Source organism: Ceratotherium simum, chromosome 25 (assembly GCF_057802395.1).
Source record: "Ceratotherium simum simum isolate JZ-2026a chromosome 25, ASM5780239v1, whole genome shotgun sequence".
In the NCBI taxonomy this organism is placed as follows: domain Eukaryota; kingdom Metazoa; phylum Chordata; class Mammalia; order Perissodactyla; family Rhinocerotidae; genus Ceratotherium; species Ceratotherium simum.
In genome coordinates, this window is record NC_141924.1 from 180,733 (window position 1) to 202,815 (window position 22,083).

The 22,083-nt window shown below is 52.6% G+C and overlaps 1 protein-coding gene and 1 long non-coding RNA gene across 5 annotated transcripts; one reads left to right on the plus strand and one right to left on the minus strand.

The window, feature by feature from the left end:
- Window positions 1-3,514: 3,514 nt before the first annotated feature.
- LOC147913692 (uncharacterized) lies at window positions 3,515-11,387 on the minus strand. Its single transcript, XR_015556316.1, has 3 exons — window positions 11,299-11,387; window positions 9,693-9,799; window positions 3,515-3,977 (listed from the first exon to the last, which is right to left on the minus strand). It is a non-coding gene; the product is annotated as an uncharacterized LOC147913692 (long non-coding RNA).
- Window positions 11,388-11,918: 531 nt separating this feature from the next.
- On the plus strand, window positions 11,919-15,230 carry ARSA (arylsulfatase A). Of its 4 annotated transcripts, none has more exons than XM_087448618.1 (9): window positions 11,919-12,130; window positions 12,439-12,676; window positions 12,889-13,129; window positions 13,233-13,451; window positions 13,526-13,695; window positions 13,979-14,103; window positions 14,194-14,321; window positions 14,587-14,689; window positions 14,787-15,230. In XM_087448618.1, exons 2-9 carry the CDS (start codon window positions 12,459-12,461, stop codon window positions 15,104-15,106), a joined length of 1,524 nt encoding a protein of 507 aa, XP_087304744.1. In that variant the 5' UTR covers window positions 11,919-12,130; window positions 12,439-12,458; the 3' UTR covers window positions 15,107-15,230. The 4 variants fall into 4 exon arrangements, with proteins under 4 accessions (XP_087304744.1, XP_004438075.1, XP_087304745.1 ...); XM_004438018.3 differs by having other exon boundaries at window positions 11,920-12,130; window positions 12,424-12,676; XM_087448619.1 differs by lacking the exon at window positions 11,919-12,130 and having other exon boundaries at window positions 12,278-12,676; window positions 14,627-14,689; window positions 14,787-14,998.
- The last annotated feature ends 6,853 nt before the right edge of the window (window positions 15,231-22,083 follow it).

Here is a 22,083-nt window from a genome sequence, read left to right on the forward strand (position 1 = left end):
CTACAAAATCAGTGCTCTGTTAAGAAGGAAGATGGCATGATGGATATTAGGATAGGCAACTAGCAATCTACAATCCTGGGTATACAATTCTAGATTAACAGTTATTTACTCTTCACATTTTTAACTTAGTATTCTGTTATCTGGGTTCTATTGTTGCCATTGAAATAAATGCTCTTTTTAGTTGTTATTCTTTCTGTAGGTACTTTTTATTCTTTCTAGCTACTTTTAAGACCTTGTTGTCTTTAATATTACTCAGTTTCAACATGATGTGCCTAGGTGTTGTTTTAGTTTTAGTTATCCTGTTTGGGATTTGTTGTGATTCCTGAATCTAAGGAGTTATATCTTTCATCAAATCTGGAAATTTTCTGCTATTATCTTTTGTGTGTGTGCTTGTGTGAGGAAGATCAGCCCTGAGCTAACATCCATTGTCAATCCTCCTCTTTTTTGCTGAGGAAGATTGGCCCTGGGCTAACATCCATGCCCACGTTCTTCTACTATATATGGGACGCCGCCACAGCATAGCTTGACAAGCGGGGCGTCGGTGTGTGCTTGGGATCCAAACCTGCAAACCCCGGGCCACCGCAGAAGCAGGGCATGCACACTTAACCACTACGCCACCGGGCCAGACCCCTCTGCTATTATCTTTTTGAATATTGTATCTCCTATTAAAAATATATTAGACCTCATGGATGAACTTTGAAAACATTATGTGAGGTGAAATAAGCCATTCACAAAAGGACAAACTTTACATGACTCTACTTATATGAGGCATCTAGAATAGACAAATTCATAGAGACAGAAAGCAGAAGAGAGGTTACTAGGGGCTGGGGGAATGACAAAATAGAGAATTGTTTAATGGGTATAGAGTTTCTGTTTGGAATGATGAAAAAGTTCTGGAAATGGATAGTGGTGATAGTTCCACAACATTGTGAATATATTTAATGAAATTGTAAAGTGTGAAATTTTTAAAAAGATTTTTAAATTTTTAAATATGGTAGACCTTCTCATTCTAACTTCTGTAAAAATGTTTTCATCTTCCTAGTCTATCTATTTTGTATTTCTTTGGACCCATCTTCTAGTTTAATAGTTCTCAGCTGTGTTTAGTCTGCTATTTAACCTGCCCAATTAAATTTCAATTATTATATTTTTCATTTATAAAGTTTTATTTTGTTTCTTTTTAAATCTATCAGATTCTTTCTTTTCTTTTTTTCTGATCCTTTCTCATTCCTTATTCAGGTTTTCAATTGCATCTTTTCTCTCTCTGAATATTTTTAGCATGTTTACATGTTTTGTGATTTTAGATTGTGATCGCACATTTGGCTAATCCAATCTGTGGGAACCTGGAGGGACTGAGTTGAGACTATGCTCCTCCAGAGATGGTTTGCATTGTTCCTGCTAGGTGCCCCAATGCTGCCAACCTACCACCACTTCAACTTAATTCCAAACCACCCAGCATATATTTAACAAATTTTTTTTTTAATTTTTTTTATTTTTTCGCCCCAAAGCCCCAGTAGATAATTGTATGTCATAGCTGCACATCCCTCTAGTTGCTGTATGTGGGACTCGGCCTCAGGATGGATGGAGAAGTGGTGCCTCGATGCGCACCCGGGATCCGAACCCGGGCCACCAGCATCGCAGCGCGCGCACTTAACCACCAAGCCACAGGGCCGGCCCTACCCAGCATATATTTAAAACTCACACCCATTTGAAGGTAAGTCTTTACTCATGAATCCTGAGGGGAGATTTGATTTCCATCTTGTGGTGAGGTCATTACAAAATCTTTCATTTCTGTTTCCTGGAAAGCAGATTTTTTTTCTAGTCTTTATAGCCTTTCACTGAAATTATGGATCTTTAAAAGTCTTGACTTTATGTGAGCATCTAAATTCCTATTTCTTATATTGCATGGGCCCAAGCCCCTGTCTCTTGCCCCCTATGCAACCATTAAAACCCAAAGCTTTACCCAGAAATAAAACCACACATCTATGGACAGCTAATCTTCGACAAAGGATCTAAGAACATACAATTAGAAAGGAAAGTCTCTGGGCCGGCTCTGTGGCTTAGTGGTTAAGTGTGCGCACTCCGCTGCTGGCGGCCTGGGTTCGGATCCCAGGCGCGCACCGCTTCTCTGGCCATGCTGAGGCCGTGTCCCACATACAGCAACTAGAAGGATGTGCAGCTATGACATACAACTATCTACTGGGGCTTTGGGGGGAAAAATAAATAAATGAAATCTTTAAAAAAAAAAAAAAAAGGAAAGGAAAGTCTCTTCAATAAATGGTGCTGGGAACACTGGACAGCCACATGCAAAAGAATGAAAGTGGACCACCTGCTTTCGCCATTCACAAAAATTAACTCAAAATGGATCAAAGACCTGAAGGTGAGGCCTGAGACTATAAAACTCCTAGAAGAAAATATAGGCAGTACACTATTTGACATTGGTCATAAAGGAATCTTTTCAGATACCATGTCTACTCAGACAAAGGGAAACTAAAGAAAAAATAAACAAGTGGGACTTCATCAGATTAAAGAGCTTCTACAAGGCAAATGAAACCAGGATCAAAATGAATAGACAACCTACCAGCTGGAAGAAAATATTTGAACATCGTATATCTGACAAGGGGTTAATTTCCATAATATATAAAGAACTCACACAACTGAACAACAAAAAAACAAACAACCTGATCAAAAAATGGGCAGAGGAAATGAGCAGACACATCTCCAAAGAAAATATACAGATGGCAATAGGCAAATGAAAAGATGTCAACATCACTAATCATCAGGGAAATGCAAATCAAAACTACACTAAGATAATCACCTTACACCCATTAGAATGGCTATAATCACCAAGACAAAAAACAGCAAATGTTGGAGAGGTTGTGGAGAAAGGGGAACCCTCATTCTCTGCTGGTGGGAATGCAAACTGCAGCCTCTGTGGAAAACAGTATGGAGATTCCTCAAAAAATTAAAAATAGAAATACTTTATGATCCAGCTATCCCACTACTAGGAATCTATCCAACGAACCTGAAATCAACAATCCAAAGAGGCTTATGCACCCCTATGTTCATTGCAACATTATTCACTATAGCCAAGAAGTGGAAGGAAGCAACCCAAGTGTCCCCCGACTGATGAGTAGATAAAGAAGGTGTAGTATATATATACAATGGAATACTACTCAGCCATAAAAGAAGACAAAATCGTCCCATTTGCAACAACATGGATGGAACTGGAGGGTATTATGTTAAGTGAAATAAGCCAGAGAGAGAAAGACAAACACTGCATGATTTCACTCATATGTGGAATATAAACCAACACATGGACAGAGAGAACTCTATGGTAGTTACCAGGGGCAAGGGGGTTGGGGGGTGGGCACAAGGGGTGAAGGGAGACATGTATATGATGACTGACAAATAATATACAACCAAAATTTCACAATGTTATAAACTAAAAAGACATCAATAATAAAAAAAAAACACCAAAGCTTTAACTTCCTGGTATTGAGACTGTCCCCAGTATCATACTTGCTGTTTCCTGTTGCTTTTTCCACTTCATTTTGTGTCTCTGTGGATATCCCTTTCTTTCTTTCAAGCTCAGGTATGCAGTTAAAGGAATGCTTATTATATTTTAGTCAGCATTTCCAAGTGTTTTGCGATAGAGGGGTTTAGATTACATCGTTGGAAATCTGTTTTTCTTATTCAGCCACAGCAGTCAGCACATGTAGGTGTTTCATGATTGTTTACTGGACAGATATTAAATGAATGCATAAATGAACAGAAGGACATTCTGCATTTTAAAATGTTTATTAGAGGGGCCGGCCCGGTGGCGCAAGCGGTTGGGTGCACACGCTCCGCTGCGGCGGCCCGGGGTTCGCCGGTTCGGATCCTGGGCGCGCTCCGACGCACTGCCTGGCAAACCATGCTGTGGTGGCGTCCCATGTAACGTGGAGGAAGATGGGCACAGATGTTAGTCCAGGGCCAGTCTTCCTCAGCAAAAAAAGAGGAGGGTTGGCAGATGTTAGCACAGGGCTGATCTCACACAAAAAATAAAAATAATAAATAAATAAAATGTTTATTACAGACATACACACACACACACTCCAAAGTATGAGGCACTAGGAACACAGCAGTGATTAGAAGGATCCCACCTGGTCAACCACATCCTCTCATTCACTGAGGACTTTGGCATCTTGATCACAGGTTGCCTGCTCACCCCAAATTCTGACATCATCCACGTCCCTCCAAGTGATCCCTCACACCATGGCCTCCCAGTTCCTTGACCTCTTGTCTCACTAACTGTAAAAGCTAGGGTTTGGGTGTAGACCACAGATCCATGTATGGCTAGTTTGAGCAGAAAGAGATTTAATACATGGAATTACAAAGTCATTAGAAGGACTGAAAGAGAAGTGTCTAGTCTGAGCTTCTAGAAATATACTCTCCCCCAATACCACCATAGGACTGGTCTCCTAGGGAGTTACTCTTTTTGCCACAGACAGTAAACTGAGGTGTCAGAAAGCTGATGCTACAAACTTCTGGCTACAACAGACCAACCTCTCAGCCAAGGTCTGTATTTCTCAGCCCCTTTTGCATCTAGGTAGGGCCATGTCACAGAGTTCTGGAATCAATTTGGGTAGAAATGATGTGTGCCACTCGTAGGCCCGACCCATAAATACCTCCTGCTTGATCCTGCATGCTCTGTTTTCACCCTTCTGCTGGTTAGATGTGGGCATCCAGGATGACCTTAAATCCACATGTCCAAAATAACACTTCCTTTGGCCTGGGTCCCTAAATGAGTATGGAGCCCCCCATTCCTGCCCATGTTGCAAACTGGACTTTCTGCGAGTAAGAAATAGACATCTATTGTATTAAGTCACTGAGATTTTGGGGTTTATCTGTCAAAGTAGCTGGTGTTTTCTCAACTGATATAGGAGGGGAGCTCCAGGAGCCTCCATTGGGCTTCGCACCTTGGGAGTCCTTGCCTGGATCAGCAGGTAGTGTTGCATTGGCCAGCTGCTCAATATATCTATTCAGATGATTTGCTTCGGTACCGGGGAAATTAATACAAGATAGAGTCACATACCCACTGTGTCCATTGTGAGATGGACTGTGGCTCAAAATGCATGTCTCATCTGACCTCCAAAGCCCCACTCTGATCAATGGACGACAGGAGCATAAAAGTGTCTGGAAAGTACCATTAGCTCAGAGCCAGTGGCCAACAATCCCTGAGAGCCCAAGGTGTCCCTTCCCCCAGTGTGTGGCCATCCTGGCCAAAGGCTGCACCTCCCTGCGGGGGAGGCCAGGGGGAAGACTTAGTACAGTCTTGGGCATTTCCGCCAGGTCTTTCCCTCCGGCAGAGAACTCCAGGTCTGTGAGTGACTCATGTCCAGGAATTGGAAGAGGAGCTGTGACTCTCCTGCATTATGAGTCAAGTCCGGGCCACGTTCCTGAAACCCAGGGTCTTTCACCATCGCCCCCACCTCCACTGGCACTGCCCTCTGTTTTTGTCCTGGAGGGTGACTCCATGACCAGTGAGCCAAAGGTCTCCGAGGTCACACCATTCTGCTTGACCATCACGGTGACCACACCTGCCTGGCCACGTGGTCTTTGCCACCCCTATTATCTCTTCACCCCATTACATTTCCACCCCACAGTGGCCAGCCTCCCCAGAGCCTTTCAAGGGTGTTGCTGCTCCCCTCCCTACTCCAAAGTATGCCCTTTAATGTTTTAGTGAGAGGGTGTCCTCCAGGCCCTCTCAGAGGACAGTTAGGGAACAACTGAGCAGGTCAAGCACAATACATTCCTATCTTTCTCAGTCTTTAGATCCCTTTTTCTCCATTAAACCCAGGAGTTTCCAGCATCTCAGCTTCATTCACACGAGCCCTGGTTTTAATTACCAGAGCATAAACAGTCAACACACCCAGCCCCTCAGATCCAGAACCTATGCTCACTGTCAGTTCCGTCTGATTTAGGATCATCTTCCTCTAGTATCCATTCCTCAGGACTTTGCTGAAGGAGATTTGCAAAATGGTGCAATTATCTTAGTGTCCAAGCCTTCTCTTCCTATGGTTACTTTAAATTGCCTCTGCTCTGCCCTGGAAGGCTGGACTACGACCCACCTAGGGGCTTACCCCACGTCCTTGCATTCCTCAAGCCCTTGGACCCCTGCAATTACGGCTGCCTCTCAGCCCCCCACAGCCCGACCTACACTGGGCTCTGCAGTGGGGCATCCTGGCTGCAATAGACACCAAGTCTAGAGTCTGCTGCCTGCAGCCACTTCGGGGACTAAATATCGGATCTGCTCGAGAAGATGCTCTTTCTGAGCTCCATCTAGTTCCTTGAAAGCACTGGAAAGGAAAAATTGTCCCACATCTGGTCTGGGCAGAACTTCCTTCTGAGAAGAAATTAGCATTTCTGATAAAATGCTCATGCAATGATCTGATGAACTTCAGTGATTTGTTTGGGAACCAGTTACCCACCCAGCTGAGTGTCACTCATGGTGAGTGACCTGTGACCAGAGGCTGTTTCTGTGTCTAGTCTGACAGTGATTCTCCTTCCTGCCCTGGGTGAGTCTCTGAAGTGGTCTCTCAGAGGCCTTCCCCTTGCATGCAAGATTGCAATAAAAACTGACCCCTGCTTGTAACTCAACTGTCTGACAAGTTGTCTTCACCTCTCCTCTTTATTGTCACCCAGCTAACCCTTATCTTCCCCAGGCCTTAGCTAAGATGCCCCCTGTGGGAGACCCTCCCTATCTGTAAGTTCTCGTGGCCCCTGCCCAGCATCACCCATCACCCACATAACGACAATAACAGTAACAATAGTACAGACTTGCCACAAGCCAGCTGGGGCTGAGTCTTGCCTCAGGATGAGGGATGAGTGGGTACTATTGTAATCCTCCACTTACAGGAGCCCAGGAGCACCAGCTCACACCTGGGCAGAGGAGTGGGAGAGGGAGCTTGGGGGCCAAGAAAGGACTCACTGATAAAGTGACATCCCAGTGGACCTGAAGGAGGGGAGGGAGCCAACCAATATGGGGTCAAGAATTCCAGATAGGGAACAGCAAGCTCAGAGGCCTGAGGCTGGAGGATGCCTACTGATCTGAAGTCAGTGGGGCAGGGTGCTGAGGGCAGCGCCACGAAGAGCCATACCACCTGACACCAACGACAGCACTCCTGGGCAGTGCCTCTCCCATCTGCTCAGAACAGCACCCCTATCTGGGAGCCCTCCTGCCCCCCTCTCTATTCCAATAGGTGCCCTGAGAACCTTCCAGTCAGCACTTTGTTAAACAAAGAATATTCATGACACTTGTTAAAATGGTAAGGCAGACTTTATTCAGGACCATCGTTAGGTATATGGGCCACTGTCAATACCAGCTCAACACAAGGTTGACAGAAGGGAAGCCATATTGTAGAAAAGAAGCCATATTGTAACTTTGAATGACCTCTAATTAACCCAGCTAGATGTGCACCCTCCAGGAGATATACAAGCTTTATGGATTTATGGCCCTTGCTTGCGTATAAACCTCCCAGCTGTGATAAGACAATAATATTTTTTTCATGTGGCTTTTTGTGTGTGTATGTGTGAGGAAGACTGACTCTGAGCTAACATCCATGGCCAAGCCTCCTCTTTTTGCTGAGGAAGATTAGCCCTGAGCTAACATCTGTGCCCATCTTCCTCTATTTTGTATATGGGATGCTGCCACAGCATGGCCTGACAAGCGATGCATAGGTCTGCACCCGGGATCCAAACCCACAAACCCTGGGCCGCGAAAGCAGAGTGCGTGAACTTAACCACTACGCCACCGGGCCAGCCCCAACAATAATTTTTTTAAACTTCCCTAGGAATGTGATGACCCCTGAACAGAGAGTCTATGCTGATAGCCATCATCAATGACAACTGAAAGATCTCTTGTGGCGACTCCCAGTCTGTAACACCAGAGAGTCAACGTTCCTAACCCTCTCCCCTAAAACCCACTGGCCTATATAACTGATTCAATATTCTGTGCCCCTCTTAAGATAGTTCTTGAGAACATTAGTCCACCATCTTCCTATCAGCTAGCTCATCACCCTTTCTCTGCCACCATCTTGCCTCTTGATGGATTGGCTTTTGTCTTGCGGCAAGCAGACAGTGCCCTTTGCGCAGTAACACTGTGATGGAATTTCGCATTCAGGGAGAGATTGGACTCAACTCCAATTACAGCATGGGCAAGTGGGAATTTATGGTGATGGGGTTCAGGACATGCTACCCCAAAATATGGCACCTTGGCATAGTAAATATTTTAAGCTGAAAGAGTTTGAGAAAACAGCAGAAGTAGGAAGGTCACTTTGACATTCCCCCACCCTTCTCCCCTGAAACAGGCCATCAAACCCTCATTGAGGGTGCCCTCCCTACACCCAGAGGAAAGGAGTATCCTTATGCCAAAGACAAAGGGAAGAATCCAAACAAACAGGCCTTGATAAGTGTCCCCCAGTTTATTACACTAACCTCATACTCCTTAACCTATCATATTCCTCCACGGCTGTCCACTCTTCATCAAACCTAGCATAAAATACTCAGACTTAACTGTTTCTTTGGGTCTTCATTTCCTTATGAAGGCTCCCATGTCACATAAAACTTCTGAAATTAAATAAATTCATATGCTTTTCTCTAGTTAATCTGTCTTTGTTCGCTTAATTTTCAGACCTAGCCGGGGAACCTATGAGGGTTAAGGAAAACTTTTTCCTCCACTACAATAGCCAAGGAGCAGGGTGAGGGTCAGTGGATGGAAAATTACTGAGCAAACATCAAAGGTCAGGGAGGATTCTAGCTAAACCAACCTACCAGGATTCTTGTTGAAGGCAGGCCAGGGTGATCGGGCATCAGCTGGGGATAGTGGGGGGTCAAGAATCTGATCAGATATGAGGGTGGAGGGTTCTTGCTAAACTGACTTAGCAGTGTTCTTGCAAAACTAGATTTTAAAAGGAAGTGCACAGATGGGCCTAGGAGAAGGTTCGGGAGCCTGACTAAAGCTTGATCAAGCAAAGAATCTTTGTCAACCTGCCACCTTCCCCTCAGATGAGGTATGCACCTGCCAGCAGACCCCTTCTGGAATTGAGACCAACCACACGGCCTAAGGGTGGCTGAGAGGGAGGAAGTGCAACCTGGGTGAGCCAGGTTGGGGAGCAGGAATGGTGGTTGCTGAGGGCAAGGAGGGTGGAGCCAAACCGAGGTGGGAGGTAGAGGCCTGGGTGGATGGCTCCCAGTGTCCTGGGTCCCCACATCAATTGGCCCCAGGATCCTCTACAGAATCCCTTTCTGTGAGCCAAGTGTTCTCACTGAAGCAGCTCACCCACGCCCCCCACCCCACGCAGGCCCAGGAGATGGAGGCCTCTCTCACCCCTTGTCCTAGGTGCAGAAAGACAAGACCCAAACCACTCATTGCAAGGCACCTCTCCTAACTGTGGGTGTTAGTTCCAAATTAGCAACGTCCCAGGCATCCAAAGCTACTTCCTGCACCCTGGGGGGCTGCCTCTCGTCTGGGCTCTGTCCCAAGCTGACCCTCCTGCTGGCTCCAGGAGCAACGCCAAAAAAAACTCACATCTCCAAAAGACTCAGACACCTGCAGAGGCTTGGCTTTGAACAAACATAGCTGGCAGCACACGCACCCCACCCCACCCCCGAGGTCAGGGCTGGGCTGGCCCAGCTGTCCCGTGTGCACACACCTGAGCAGCCTCCAGAAACCGCAGGGGAAAGTGCCATCCATTTGCATAACATTACAACCACAGGCAGCTCTTCCTGAGAAGAAGGGCAGGTCCTCCACTGCTTGCAGCTGAAAGGGAAGAAAGTGCTTTTGGTTGATTCCTTTTAAACTCCAATTCACAGCGCCGACCAGCTGTGATAGCTCCAATTACAGGTTCAAAGATTTCTGGGCCATGGAAAAACTTTCTGTCCTGGCCACCCACCCTATACCGCTCCCACGCACAGGCCCAGAAACCACGCTGGAATGTGACACCAAGGGGCTGGTTCACTGGAGACTGGCCCCTTCCCTTCCTCACGAGGTCATCGGCCGCCTTAAGCCCAGGCCCAGGCCCAGCCCCATCTCTGAGACTCCCTGCCCTTCAAATTTTGCTCCCCCACACTGCCCCTCGTCTTGAGCTTTCATGTTTCACCAGGAAAGTGCCAGCTCCCCAGTCAGGACTGGGCCTCAGTGGAAGCTGTGTCCTGGGCCCCCACCCCAGTCCCCAGAGGCCTTTCCAGCGCCCTGTCCAGTCTCCTACTCGCTCCAGGGTCAATAGTCACGGGAAGCTCTCCCCAGTCAGGAGCCCAGGTCCCGCTCTTCCTGAGCTTGTGGGAGAACCTGAGGCTGGAGAGCCGCCCTGGGGAAGGTTCCCTGGGGTGGGAGGAGTTGCCCTAGGGTAGCGCTTGGTATGCGGAGCTGCTCTGGGCAGCCCAGTTACTGCACTGACCCTGGGGTGCTCAGCAGCACTGAGTAAAACCCACCTAACCGCCCTCTGGGGGACTTGCTCTTGGAGACAGCGAAACAAACTGGGGCCCAAAAAGCTGAAGGCTGTCCAGGGCTGTCCAGTGGGGGAGCCAGGACCCAGTCATCGCCTCTTCCAGTGGGTCTTCCCATTGGTGTAACCCAGAAGCAGACCAGACCCCAGATGCCCGACACACACACCACACCACACATACATATACCACACACGTCGTGCCAGACTACACACACACCACACACATATACCACACACACACATCACACCACACACACACACCATACACACATATACCACACACATCACATACACACCACACACATATACCACACACATCACAACACACCATGCCACACACACACACACCACACCAGACACCACACACATGTACCACCCACATCACACCACACCACACACACATACTACACATATCACACCACACACACACCACACACATCATACCACACTACACACACACCACATGCCACACCACACACACGTACCACACACATCACACACCACACACACACACTACATCACACCACAGCACACCATACCATACCACACACACACCACACAATGCCACACACCACACACATCCACCACACACATATACCACATCCACTCCACTCACACCACATCACATACACACACCACATACACACCACTACACCAACACACCACACCACACCACACACAATGACACACAGACACACACATGCACTGAGGGGAAAGGGTCTGAAAGAATTTGCTTTTTCGTCTTTCATGAAAAGCACCAAAAGTAGTGCTGAAGGTAAAGCCAGCAGTCCGTTGGCTTCACGGTTTTCCTTACGATTTGCTCGTTCACCGAGCGCCCATAACACTCTTCGTACTCAGGACCCCGGAGTCTCCCAGCGCCGGGACACACCCGACGTGCCCAACACGGACTTCCGCGGAGCCCCCAGCCCCGGCACAGCCCTGCCCCTGCCCCCGACCCGCCGCCCACCCCGCACCGGCGTTTCGGACTGCGGCCCCGCCCCAGGCCCCGCCCCCGCCCTCCGGCCTCGCCCTCTCCCCGCCCCAGACCCCGCGCTCCGGACTCTGGCCACGCCCCGGCCACGCCCTCGACCCCACTCCGGCCTCCGGCCACGCCCCTGCCTCGCCCTCAGCCCCGCGCTCCGACTCCGGCCACGCCCAGGCCAGCCCTCGCTCCGACCCCGCCTCCCGGCATCCGGCCACGCCCCGGGCACGCCCCCAGCCCCGCGCTCCCTACTCCGGCCACGCTCTCGCCCTGCCCTTGCTCCTGGCGCCAACGGCTCGGGGCGCAAAGCAAGGCCCGGGCGCGCACGACCGCCACTGCGCCCGCGCAGGACCAGCCTAACCCCGCGCCGGCCCCGCCCCGCCCTGCGCTGGGTCCCCGCCGCCCCGCCCCCGGGCCGCCGCGCAGGGCTCACGGGACCACGAGGCGGGGCGGGACGGGGCGGGGCGGGGCCCGGCCGAGGCGGAAGCGCCCGTGGAGGGCACTGCTGCCGGATTTTCGGCAGCGGCACCTGCCCGGCAGTACACGGCCCTCGTCCCCCCCGCTGGACTCCGTGGGTCGTTGTCATGTGACTTCTGCCTCTGACCACAAGTCTGGTTGGGACCTCTCGAGGAAGAGGGTCAGATCTCCGCCCGAGAATCTGAAGGTGTTCTGGTCCTTGAGGGTGTCCAGGGAGTATATCCCAAGCCACCGTCTCCTGGGTTTTGTTGGGGTCGGGGGTGTCTGAGAGCCGAGTCCGCTGGGACTTCAGGAAGGGGGTTGTCTGGGTGGGGGCTGTATTTGAGTCTGGGGTCTGGGGTCTCAGGGGAGAGTAAGCATCAGGATTTGGAGTCTCAGGGGAAGGTAGTCCCTGGCTCTGGGGTTTCAGGGGAGGGTAGCGCCTGGCTCTGGGGTCTCTGGGGTAGAGGTTGCTGGAGCCAGTTTGCCTTGCCTCCCAAGGGTCTCTTGTGATAGGCCCGTCTGTGCCAGGGGCCATGGTGGCACCGTGGGCCCTCGCTCTGGCCTTGGCCTCAGGCCTGGCGGCTGCCAGCCCACCTAACATCATGCTGATCTTTGCTGATGACCTGGGCTACGGGGACCTGGGCTCCTATGGGCACCCCAGTTCCACCACCCCCAATCTAGACCAGCTGGCCGCAGGGGGACTGCGGTTCACCGACTTCTATGTGCCAGTGTCTCTGTGCACGCCCTCCCGGTGAGTGAAGGGCAGGGGATCTCGCACCCGTACCTCCGCCCCGCCCTTCCCGTTCCTCACAGAGTCGCTCTGACTGCAGTGGGGGAGGAAGAGGGTGTCCTCTCTCTCTATGGAGAAGCTCACGTTTCTGTCTTGCTCCCTCTCTCCTCTCCTCCTTGTGTTCATCTCAAGTCTTTCTTTCTGTCTCACGGACTCTGTGACTTGTCCTGTAGGGCCGCCCTCCTGACCGGCCGACTCCCAGTTCGGATGGGCCTGTACCCGGGAGTTCTGGATCCCAGCTCTCGGGGGGGCCTGCCCCTGGAAGAGGTGACCCTGGCTGAGGTTCTGGCTGCCCAAGGCTACCTCACAGGGATAGCTGGCAAGTGGCACCTTGGGGTGGGGCCTGAGGGGGCCTTTCTGCCCCCCCACCAGGGCTTCCATCGATTCCTGGGCATCCCATACTCCCATGACCAGGTAGGAACCGCCAGGGCCCTTGGCCACCCTCCTGCCCACCTCCCATCAGTCCCCTCCCCCTTGGCCCCCCAGTCCAGACCCCTGAATGGAGCCGCTCCCCCAGGGCCCTTGCCAGAACCTGACCTGCTTCCCGCCGGCCACCCCCTGTGACGGCAGCTGTGACCAGGGCCTGGTCCCTATTCCTCTGTTGGCCAACCTGTCCGTGGAGGCGCAGCCCCCTTGGTTGCCTGGACTTGAGGCCCGCTACGTGGCTTTCGCCCGTGACCTCATGGCTGATGCCCAGCGCCATGGCCGCCCGTTCTTCCTGTACTATGCCTCCCACGTGAGTGAGTCTGGCCCCACCCTCTTGGCTGCCCATGACCCCTACCCAAGGCTAACTCCAGTCTCTGCCGCCAGCACACCCACTACCCCCAGTTCAGTGGGCAGAGCTTCACAGGGCGCTCAGGCCGCGGGCCATTTGGGGACTCCCTGATGGAGCTGGATGCAGCCGTGGGGGCCCTGATGACGGCCGTGGGGGACCTAGGGCTGCTCGGAGAGACGCTGGTCATCTTCGCTGCAGACAATGGGTACGCCAGCAGGGGGCAGGGGCGTGCTGGTTGATCCATCACAGGACACAGTGGGATAAGGGGTTTTGGGAGATGCTGGAGATGTGTTACGGTGACCCACAGGTGCATGTGGGAGGCTGGGGGCCGGAGTATGTGGAGGTGCTGGTCTTTGCTGGACAGGGAGGGGACAGGCACGTGCTGGCCATTTCTCTGCACGGTGTGTAACTTAGAAGTCGGGCTGGGGTCACCAGGGTGAGTCAGAGACCTTGGGCTCCTCATCGTTGATGACCTCCCTGTGTCCCAGACCTGAGACGATGCGGATGTCCCGTGGTGGCTGCTCTGGCCTCCTGCGATGCGGAAAGGGAACCACCTTCGAAGGGGGCGTCCGAGAGCCTGCCTTGGCCTTCTGGCCAGGCCACATCGCCCCCGGTCAGTCTTCAGGCCCTCCTCGTGGACCCCTGGCCCCACCTCCTCAACCCTGGTGGTGAATGGAGTGACTGCACAGCGCTCTGCCCCCAGGTGTGACCCATGAACTGGCCAGCTCCCTGGATCTACTGCCCACCCTGGCAGCCCTGACAGGGGCCCCACTGCCCAACGTCACTTTGGATGGCATCGACCTCAGCCCCCTATTACTGGGCACAGGCAAGGTAGGGCCAGCGCCCCTGCGACCCCAGCTCCTCCCCCGCCCCTGCTTACCCTCACCAGTAGTGAGCATGGGTAGCACTTGAAAGTCCCTGGGCCTGGGCCGATGCTCTGTCGAGTGGCACCCAGGTGGTGCTGCCTCTGGGGTTCCCGGGTGGGCGGGGAGCAGCCGCACATCCAAGGCCTAACGCAAGGCTGACAGTTCTGGGTATGTGCAGATCAGTGCCTGGGGGCCCATCCCTACCCCATGACCCCTGACCTTGTCCCCAGAGCCCCCGGCAGACCGTCTTCTTCTACCCGGCCTACCCAGACGAGGTCCGTGGGGTCTTTGCTGTGCGGAGTGGAAAGTACAAGGCTCACTTCTTCACCCAGGGTAACTGCCTCTCCTCAGCCCTGCCCGCCCCCTCGTAGCCCAGAGCCTGGTCCCCCTCTCCCTTTTGCCCTGTGCAGAGACGCGCCCCCCTCCTCAGGTTCTGCCCACAGCGACACCACGGCAGACCCTGCCTGCCATGCCTCCAGCCCTCTGACCGCCCATGAGCCCCCGCTGCTCTTTGACCTGTCTGAGGACCCCGGTGAGAACTACAACCTTTTGGGGAGTGTGGCAGAGGTCACCCCGGAGACGCTGCGGGCGCTGAAGCATCTTCAGCTGCTCAAGGCCCAGTTTGATGCTGCCATGACCTTCAGCCCCAGCCAGATGGCCCGGGGCAAAGACCCTGCCCTGCAGATCTGCTGTCAGCCCAGCTGCACCCCCTGGCCGTCCTGCTGCCACTGCCCGGGGCCCCAGACCTGAGGGCACTGGCAGAGGCCAGCCAAGGGCCCCTTGCCTTGCCCAGGCATGTGGTTCATTGCTGTGGCTTAGGTGTGTGGAGGTGGTTTGTACCTGATAATGCAAATAACACCAGCTGACACCTGTAGGTCTGATCGTTCATCTAATTCTTGTGATAGCCCCGGGGTGGAGGCTTTTCTCTGCCTGTGTTACAAATGAGGGAACTGAGGCATGGAGAGGTCCAGCAACTTGTCTGAGGTCACCCAGCCAGGAAGCGGTTGGGCTGGGATTTGAACCTAGGCGTCCTGACTCTGGAAGCTGCCCTCCCACCTTGGTGCTTGTGTGTGTCAGTGCACACAAGCCCGGGGCGTGAGCGTGAGCATATCCATTCACGGGAGCAGGTGCTTTTATGTGCCAGGAACAGGATAGGGAGAGCATGAGGGCATGGTGGACAGAAGATCCCAAAATGCAGAGGCCTGTGAGAGCCAGGCTTTCCCCGGGAAGAAGCATTCCTGGAGGCACAGGACCCAGCCCACCCCAGCTCTTATCAGAGACCTGTCTGAAGGCCAGCGCTGAGTTGCCTATTCCAGGTGGAGAGATGGGCTGGGGGCCCCTGCCAGCTCCCAGGAAGGCACATCAGCAGCTCCTGAGACAGCACAGCCCGGCCCCGGCCTCTCCCCGCCCTGCCCCACCTCTGCCCCTTCTAAAGCTCTGCATTTCCCGCTTGTGCACACATTTCCTGTCTCCTGGCTTCACCTTTGACCCCATATGAGCCTTTCTGCACCCAGCAGACAAAGAGATCTCTTAAAAACATCTGTCAGCTTTGGTTCCAGTGCTGCTCAAAACTCTGCAGCCTTCCCATCCTGCTCTGAATAAAATCCAGACTCCTTAGAGTGGCCTGACCTACCCCCCAGCCCCCACCCCTCTCCCCTCAGCGCTGGTGTGCTGGCCTGGCTGTCCCCTTGTCCAGCCATTGTGCTCATTGTTGGCTCTGCCTGGGGCCTCCTCTGCAGAGAGGACCTCCTGGCTGCCTGCCCACATTCACATGGTGCATGCAGCCTTTGTGGGGTCACCTCGTGTGTGTGCTCCCAGAGACGTGGCCCAGCCCCACATGCTCCCTCACATGGATGAATGAGAGGAGCGCTGTCTGGGTGCTCAGGGCCCCAGAGTGGGCAACCTTCGTCGTGGCAGACCGAACAGCCATCTCCTTCCTTACTAATGGACCCCCACTTTTTCACTGGTGGGCGAAGGCCCCTTGACCCTATAGCCTCTCCCTGTCCGAGGAGGGTAGTGGCCAGTCTGAGCCAGTCACAATCCAGTGATTGGTCCAGGAGTGGCATGTGACCGAGAGTGCTGGTCAGTGAAAGGTAAGGGGCAGTCCGCTGGGATCCTTGGGTCTCCTCCAGCATTGTCCTCTGGGGAAAGTGAGGACGGTGCTGTGGCGTCGCTGGCCGTGATCGTGCAGCTGCTAAACCAGTGCCTCCAGAGCTCACAATTAGGAAAATAAACTGTGCCTGTGTGAGCCACTGCTGGTGGGTCTGTTATTTGCAGGCAAAAGCAGTCTTGCTGGATTGACCTGTGAGTGGGACGGACGTGTGGTAGGCACATGCACGGATGCAGGTGGCCTCCTGAGTGAGACTGTGGTGTCAGTTACAGTGTGCTGAGGGCCCCTTCGTGTGACTCTCCCATCACTTCTAGTCTCGTTTGGGGATTGCACTGACCATGCCTCCCAATCCTGCTGTGTCTTGGGGCTGCTGCCATAGGGCAGTGGTTTCCTTGGGGGCCCCTGTAGCCACTGATTCTGGCATGTGGAGGATCAGTGGAGGCACTGGCCCCAGATGGGCTGGGCATGCCCACCCGCTGTGGCCTGCAACTTCTCTTCCACTGAGGCCCCCCAGTCACCTCAAGGTGCCTTGGGGTCAGGGTGAGGACAGAGAGGAACTCAAGCCAGCGCACGACCTGTGCATCTCATCCAAGGACCAGCACTCCAGCAAGAACTAAACAAGTGCTGACACCCAGCGCAGCCTGCGGGTGCCTCTTCAGGTGTGCCTTACTGGTGAGCATTACTTGTTAGTTCCACAGATGTTTATTCACCACCCCGTGCCATGCATTCTGCTGGGGCCCAGACCATCAGAGGGGACCCATCCCTGCTCCTGCGCCTGCTTACTGTCTAGCAAAGGAGATGAGCATCGAGCCTTGGGTCTCAGACATGTGTGGAATTCCAGTGTGCTAGAAGCCTCTCCCTCCCGTGGGGTGGGGCTTGTGGATATTGTTTGGGAAGGGACGCTAGGGAACCTTCGGGTGCTCCAAATCTTCTCTGTCTTGATTGGGGTGGGAACATGGTGCATACATGAGTACAAAGCAATCAAGCCAAACACTTAAGATTTGTGCATTTTATGATGTCATGTGTGTATTTTGTGCTCCAGTAGAAATAGAAGTTTAACCATGATAAATGCCACAGAGGAAGAGTCCTTGTTCCTACAAAAGCATAATCATTGGGGTGGTGGGAGATAACTAAACCGGCTGGGGATGCTGAGGTCTGAGGAGGGTGTTCAGACCCACTCTCTGCACCCCCAATGGAGAGTGAAGCAGGTTCTCCCACCCTCCCATTCCGCTTTTGGTTTCACTATGATGCTTTTACATGCATAAATGCTTGTTTCTCATCGTTTTGGCTGCTTTAGTGTGATGTACCCTCCTCATACAGGCAGTCATGTGCACACACTCTCCCATATTCATACATACACACTCACAAACATACAGGCACACAGACGCACATACGCACTCACACGTATGTGTGTGCACACATACACATGCACGCACATTCAGACACACGCTTATTGTGGCCCCAAATGCCGTCTGCGGTGTCCCTGCACCTCCCCTCTTCTCCCTCCCGTGAGCCTAAAATCCTCCATCCAGCAGGCTGAGAGCTTTCCCTTCCCACGGAGCGGCTTCCTTGGGGAGCCCAGAATCCTCCGGAAGGAACTAAGTGTGTTTGGAACAGACGGAACAAACACGTTGGTGCTGTGGTTTTCCCTCAGGTGCGCTAGGAAGGGAGAGGAGATATCAGAGCCTGAATGATGGGCAGGCAGAGGGACAGCAGGAAGACCATCCTCCCCTCCCCGCTGCCCCCTCCTTGCTCATGTGCTCCCCTGCCCCCCAGTTGACTAGAAGGGGGAGCAAAAGGGGATGTTTCCATGGGACAATATTTAAATTCAGCTCTTCTCTGAAAGTTTTTAGTTACAAAAGTAGCGTATGCTCATCAGAGCACCAGACAGTGCCTGTGATCGCAGCCCGAGGTGGGCACGGCCATCCGCTGGGTGCGTGTCCCTCACCCGACTCTCATGTATTTTAACCATGGGCGTTCAGCTCAACCCTCATCTCACTGGGCTGCTGCCTTTCTGGTGTCCGACGAGTCCTGTCACCTCCTTGACCCAGGCCCGGCATAGGGGCAGCAATCAGAGGGAGGGGTGTGTTTTTTAACCACCCCCAGCCTCCTTGGCTCTTTTGTGTGAAGACGCCTCCTCAGGGTGGTCACAGCTGTAGGGGCAGAAGCATGACTCCCCTCCAGCACAACCTGCATCCTCCTTGGCAGCCCGGCAGCCCCTCAGCGAGGAGGGAGAGCTGAGTCTCTCTCCTCAGGCAGGGCCCAGGATTCCACGCAGGGGTGGGAAACACTTCCTCATCATTTTGCAAACACAGAAATATGGAACAAGCGGCCACGTTGGACGTTGGGTGTCCAGAACCTGCCCTTGCCAGGGAGCACCCAATTCCCTGTTGAGGACTGCAGCCCCCCTCCAGCCTGGAGGGACGGTCAGTCCAGTTGCCTGCCCCTGCCCAGAAGTGGATCTCCAGGTGGGGGGAACCCACAGAGTGGGAAAGAGTGTTGGTTCATCGGCCCACAGCAGAGCTGGGCAGAGCTGGAGGGGCAGGAGCCACTGCCCACTCATCCCCGAGGCGGCCACTTGCCCTCTGTAGTGTCCCTGGTCTTGCCTTCTTTTCCACCCTAGGAGTCCCCGACACCCTCCCAATAAAGTCCCTTTTGGTTATGTTACCCAGAGTCAGTTTCTGTGGGTTAGTTGTGACCACGGAATGCTAGGTGATACGGAAGGAAATTAGGTACTAACACCCACCCTCCTAATCTCAGCAAATGGGCCGGGTGAGAGGAGTGGGACACGGTTTCTGCCATCCACAGGGATGGATGCTGCCACAGGTGCGTTCAGCATAATGTGCTGAGTGTTTGGGGTGGTGGATGGGGGACTGCTTCCTGGAGACGCTGGGGCGGAGCCCTGGGCGTCCACCTGTGTCCCCCTTCCACCCCCTCTTGGAGACATGCCCTCCTGGGGGAGGAGCCTCATCTGAACGGCATGACCTTGTCCTTCTCCTTTGCCACCCCTGACTGGACAATTCGCCTGCCCCAAGACATGTCCCCGTGTGAGTAGACAGTCCAGTCCCTCACTGGGGGTCCCTGAGGAAGGATGGGGCAAGGTTTTGGTGGTGGTGAGCCTGAGGCTGCTCACTCCACTCCCCTTCCCAAGAGATTCTTCCATGCCCCTCAGCTGACGTGAGTAAGAGTAAGGCTGCAGACACCTGTGGGGGGATCAGCCTCCTCTCCATGAAGTCTCATGCAGGACGCCCAAGAAGAGTGCAGACGCATCATGCACTCCAGGGAGCAGGTTCTGTCCAGACAAAGGCTGCTGGGTGGCGGGCCCATGGGGCAGTGAGCGGGGTTCTGCAGAGGTGGAGCTTTGCACAGGGTGTGCACCAGGCCTCTATGTGCCAGGTAAATGCCAGGAGCCAGCTGCTCTTGTCTCCTCCAAATTTGCAGAAAGGAAGTAAGAAATAAAATCAAAGTTGTCCTTTTGTCATCAACTCAAATGGTGGCTGAGATAGCTTTTAGGGCTAAATTGTTTTATCCTGCTCTTTGCAAAGCTCCCTGTACGTGAGGACTTTACTCACAGGTGCAGGGGTGCGGTTCTCAATGCAACTGCCCTTAGATTCCAGGGGTGCTGCCACGGGACAGGAACCAGGACGTGAGACGGGGGCTGTATGCTGGGTGTTATGCCAATTCCATAAAACATGACCCAGGCCGGGGGCAGGGGCACGTTCAGGGAGAGACCCCATGCTGCTCATCAACTCCCGTCCCTCACACCTGCCCATGTCCCGCCACACCTGTGTCCACACCTGCAACCAAGTGAGCCAGCTCACGGGGTGGTCTCAGGAGCGAGGAGCCTGGTACCTCTGCTCTGCTCAGCACCAAGGTTTAATGTGCCCTCTCTGGGGGTGCCATTTACTTCCCCATCACCCTGACCCTGTGGAGGGGCCTTTGGATCCCCGCTTGGTGGGCGGAGGTGGATCTTCTGCCAGGCTCCCCAGTCGCGAGTTATGCATTCTGTGCCTCTTTCCAGGAGGTCAGAGCCGCCGCTCAGCTCTAAAGGATGAGAAGCTGAGGTGGGTCTCGCTCCTTCACTCTGCTCTCAGCCCACAGGGAGCAGCTCTGAAGGACGGGGGTTGAACATGCTGGGGCGGCCCTCAACACCTGGGGGCCAGGAGCCAGCAGTAAATGTTCCTGCTTCCCATCCTCATGTGGATGGTTCAGGGAGGAACCCTCATACCTCTGGGAGGGGGACCCAGCCTTGAGGATGGGCTTTTCCTCCCTCTGCTGCCTCCTGCCCACTCCTCACTGCAGCACTCAGTGGGGCTTGTGCAAAGCCAGCCACCTGCCCCTTTGCCCTTGCACTTCCTCCTGCCTGGAACTGAACACAATGCTTGGAGATACCGCAGCCATGGGCAGCCATGAGGACAAAGGCCTCAGGACCAAGGGAGGAGCCTGCTGTGCTCGCTGTTGCCTTCTAGCAGCCATGCCAGCCTCCAAACCTGCTGCTGCACAAGAGTTGCCCTGACTGACCCAACTGTCCTCCTGGGTTTCCTCCTGGAGCTAAGTGCTTTGTGTCACACCTGTTACATGATCCATGGTTGAAATATCTCCATTGACATCCAAAAGGCATGTTGTTCTCTATGTGTACAATATAAAATCCAGTGTGCGTGTATTTGTTTTACCTTATGAATTATATTTTTAGATCTATATTTCTTTATCTAAACTGATCAAGAGAAATTCAAATCCATTGCTGAGATGTTTTTCTCCTTTTTCTTGCCACACAAACATTTTTTGTTTTGTTTTGTTTTGTTTTGCTGGGGAAGATTTGCCCTGAGCTAACATCTGTGCCAATCTTCCTGTATTTTGTATGGGTCGCTGCCACAGCATGGCCACTGACATGTGGTGTAAGTCCGAGCCTGGGAACCGAACCCAGGCCACTGAAGTGGAGCGTGCCAAACTTAACCACCAGGCCACAGGGCTGGCCCTGACCACACAAACATTTTGAATCAAGTATTTGTTGGTCTGTAGTTTCATAACTAGGGACTTGGGTGCTAAGACCCTCATTCTTCATTGCACCTGTGTCATTTCATCCTTGGCTACTTTGCTTTAATCTTTTTGCCTTAAATTCTTCCTTGATTCCCCCAATCTCCCTCTGGCTTCAAACAAAATCAATAAAACCCATATATAGAAAGGAGACTAGAAAAAAAATACACCAAAACATTAGCAATAGATGTCTTTGAGTTGAAAAGATATAAAGATTTTTTACCTTCCTTCTGTTTTCTGCAGTTTCCAAAATTTCTATAATGACCATTTACAATGGACAAATAATACTTAAAAAAATAAAACAGAAAATTCTACTTTGTAGGGTGTTTATAAAAATAATAATGAGCACTGATTCGATAGAGCACTGCTCTCAGCCTGTCTGACAGGTAAACTTATCTAAGCCTCATAACAGTCCTGTGAGATGGGTACTTTTATTGTGGCCAAAACAACTTTTTTTTCGTCTGTGTGTGAGGAATATTAGCCCTGAGCTAACATTGTTGCCAATGCTCCTCTTTTTCCTGAGGAAGATTGGCCCTGGGCTAACATCTGTGCCCATCTTCCTCCACTTTATATGGGACGCCGC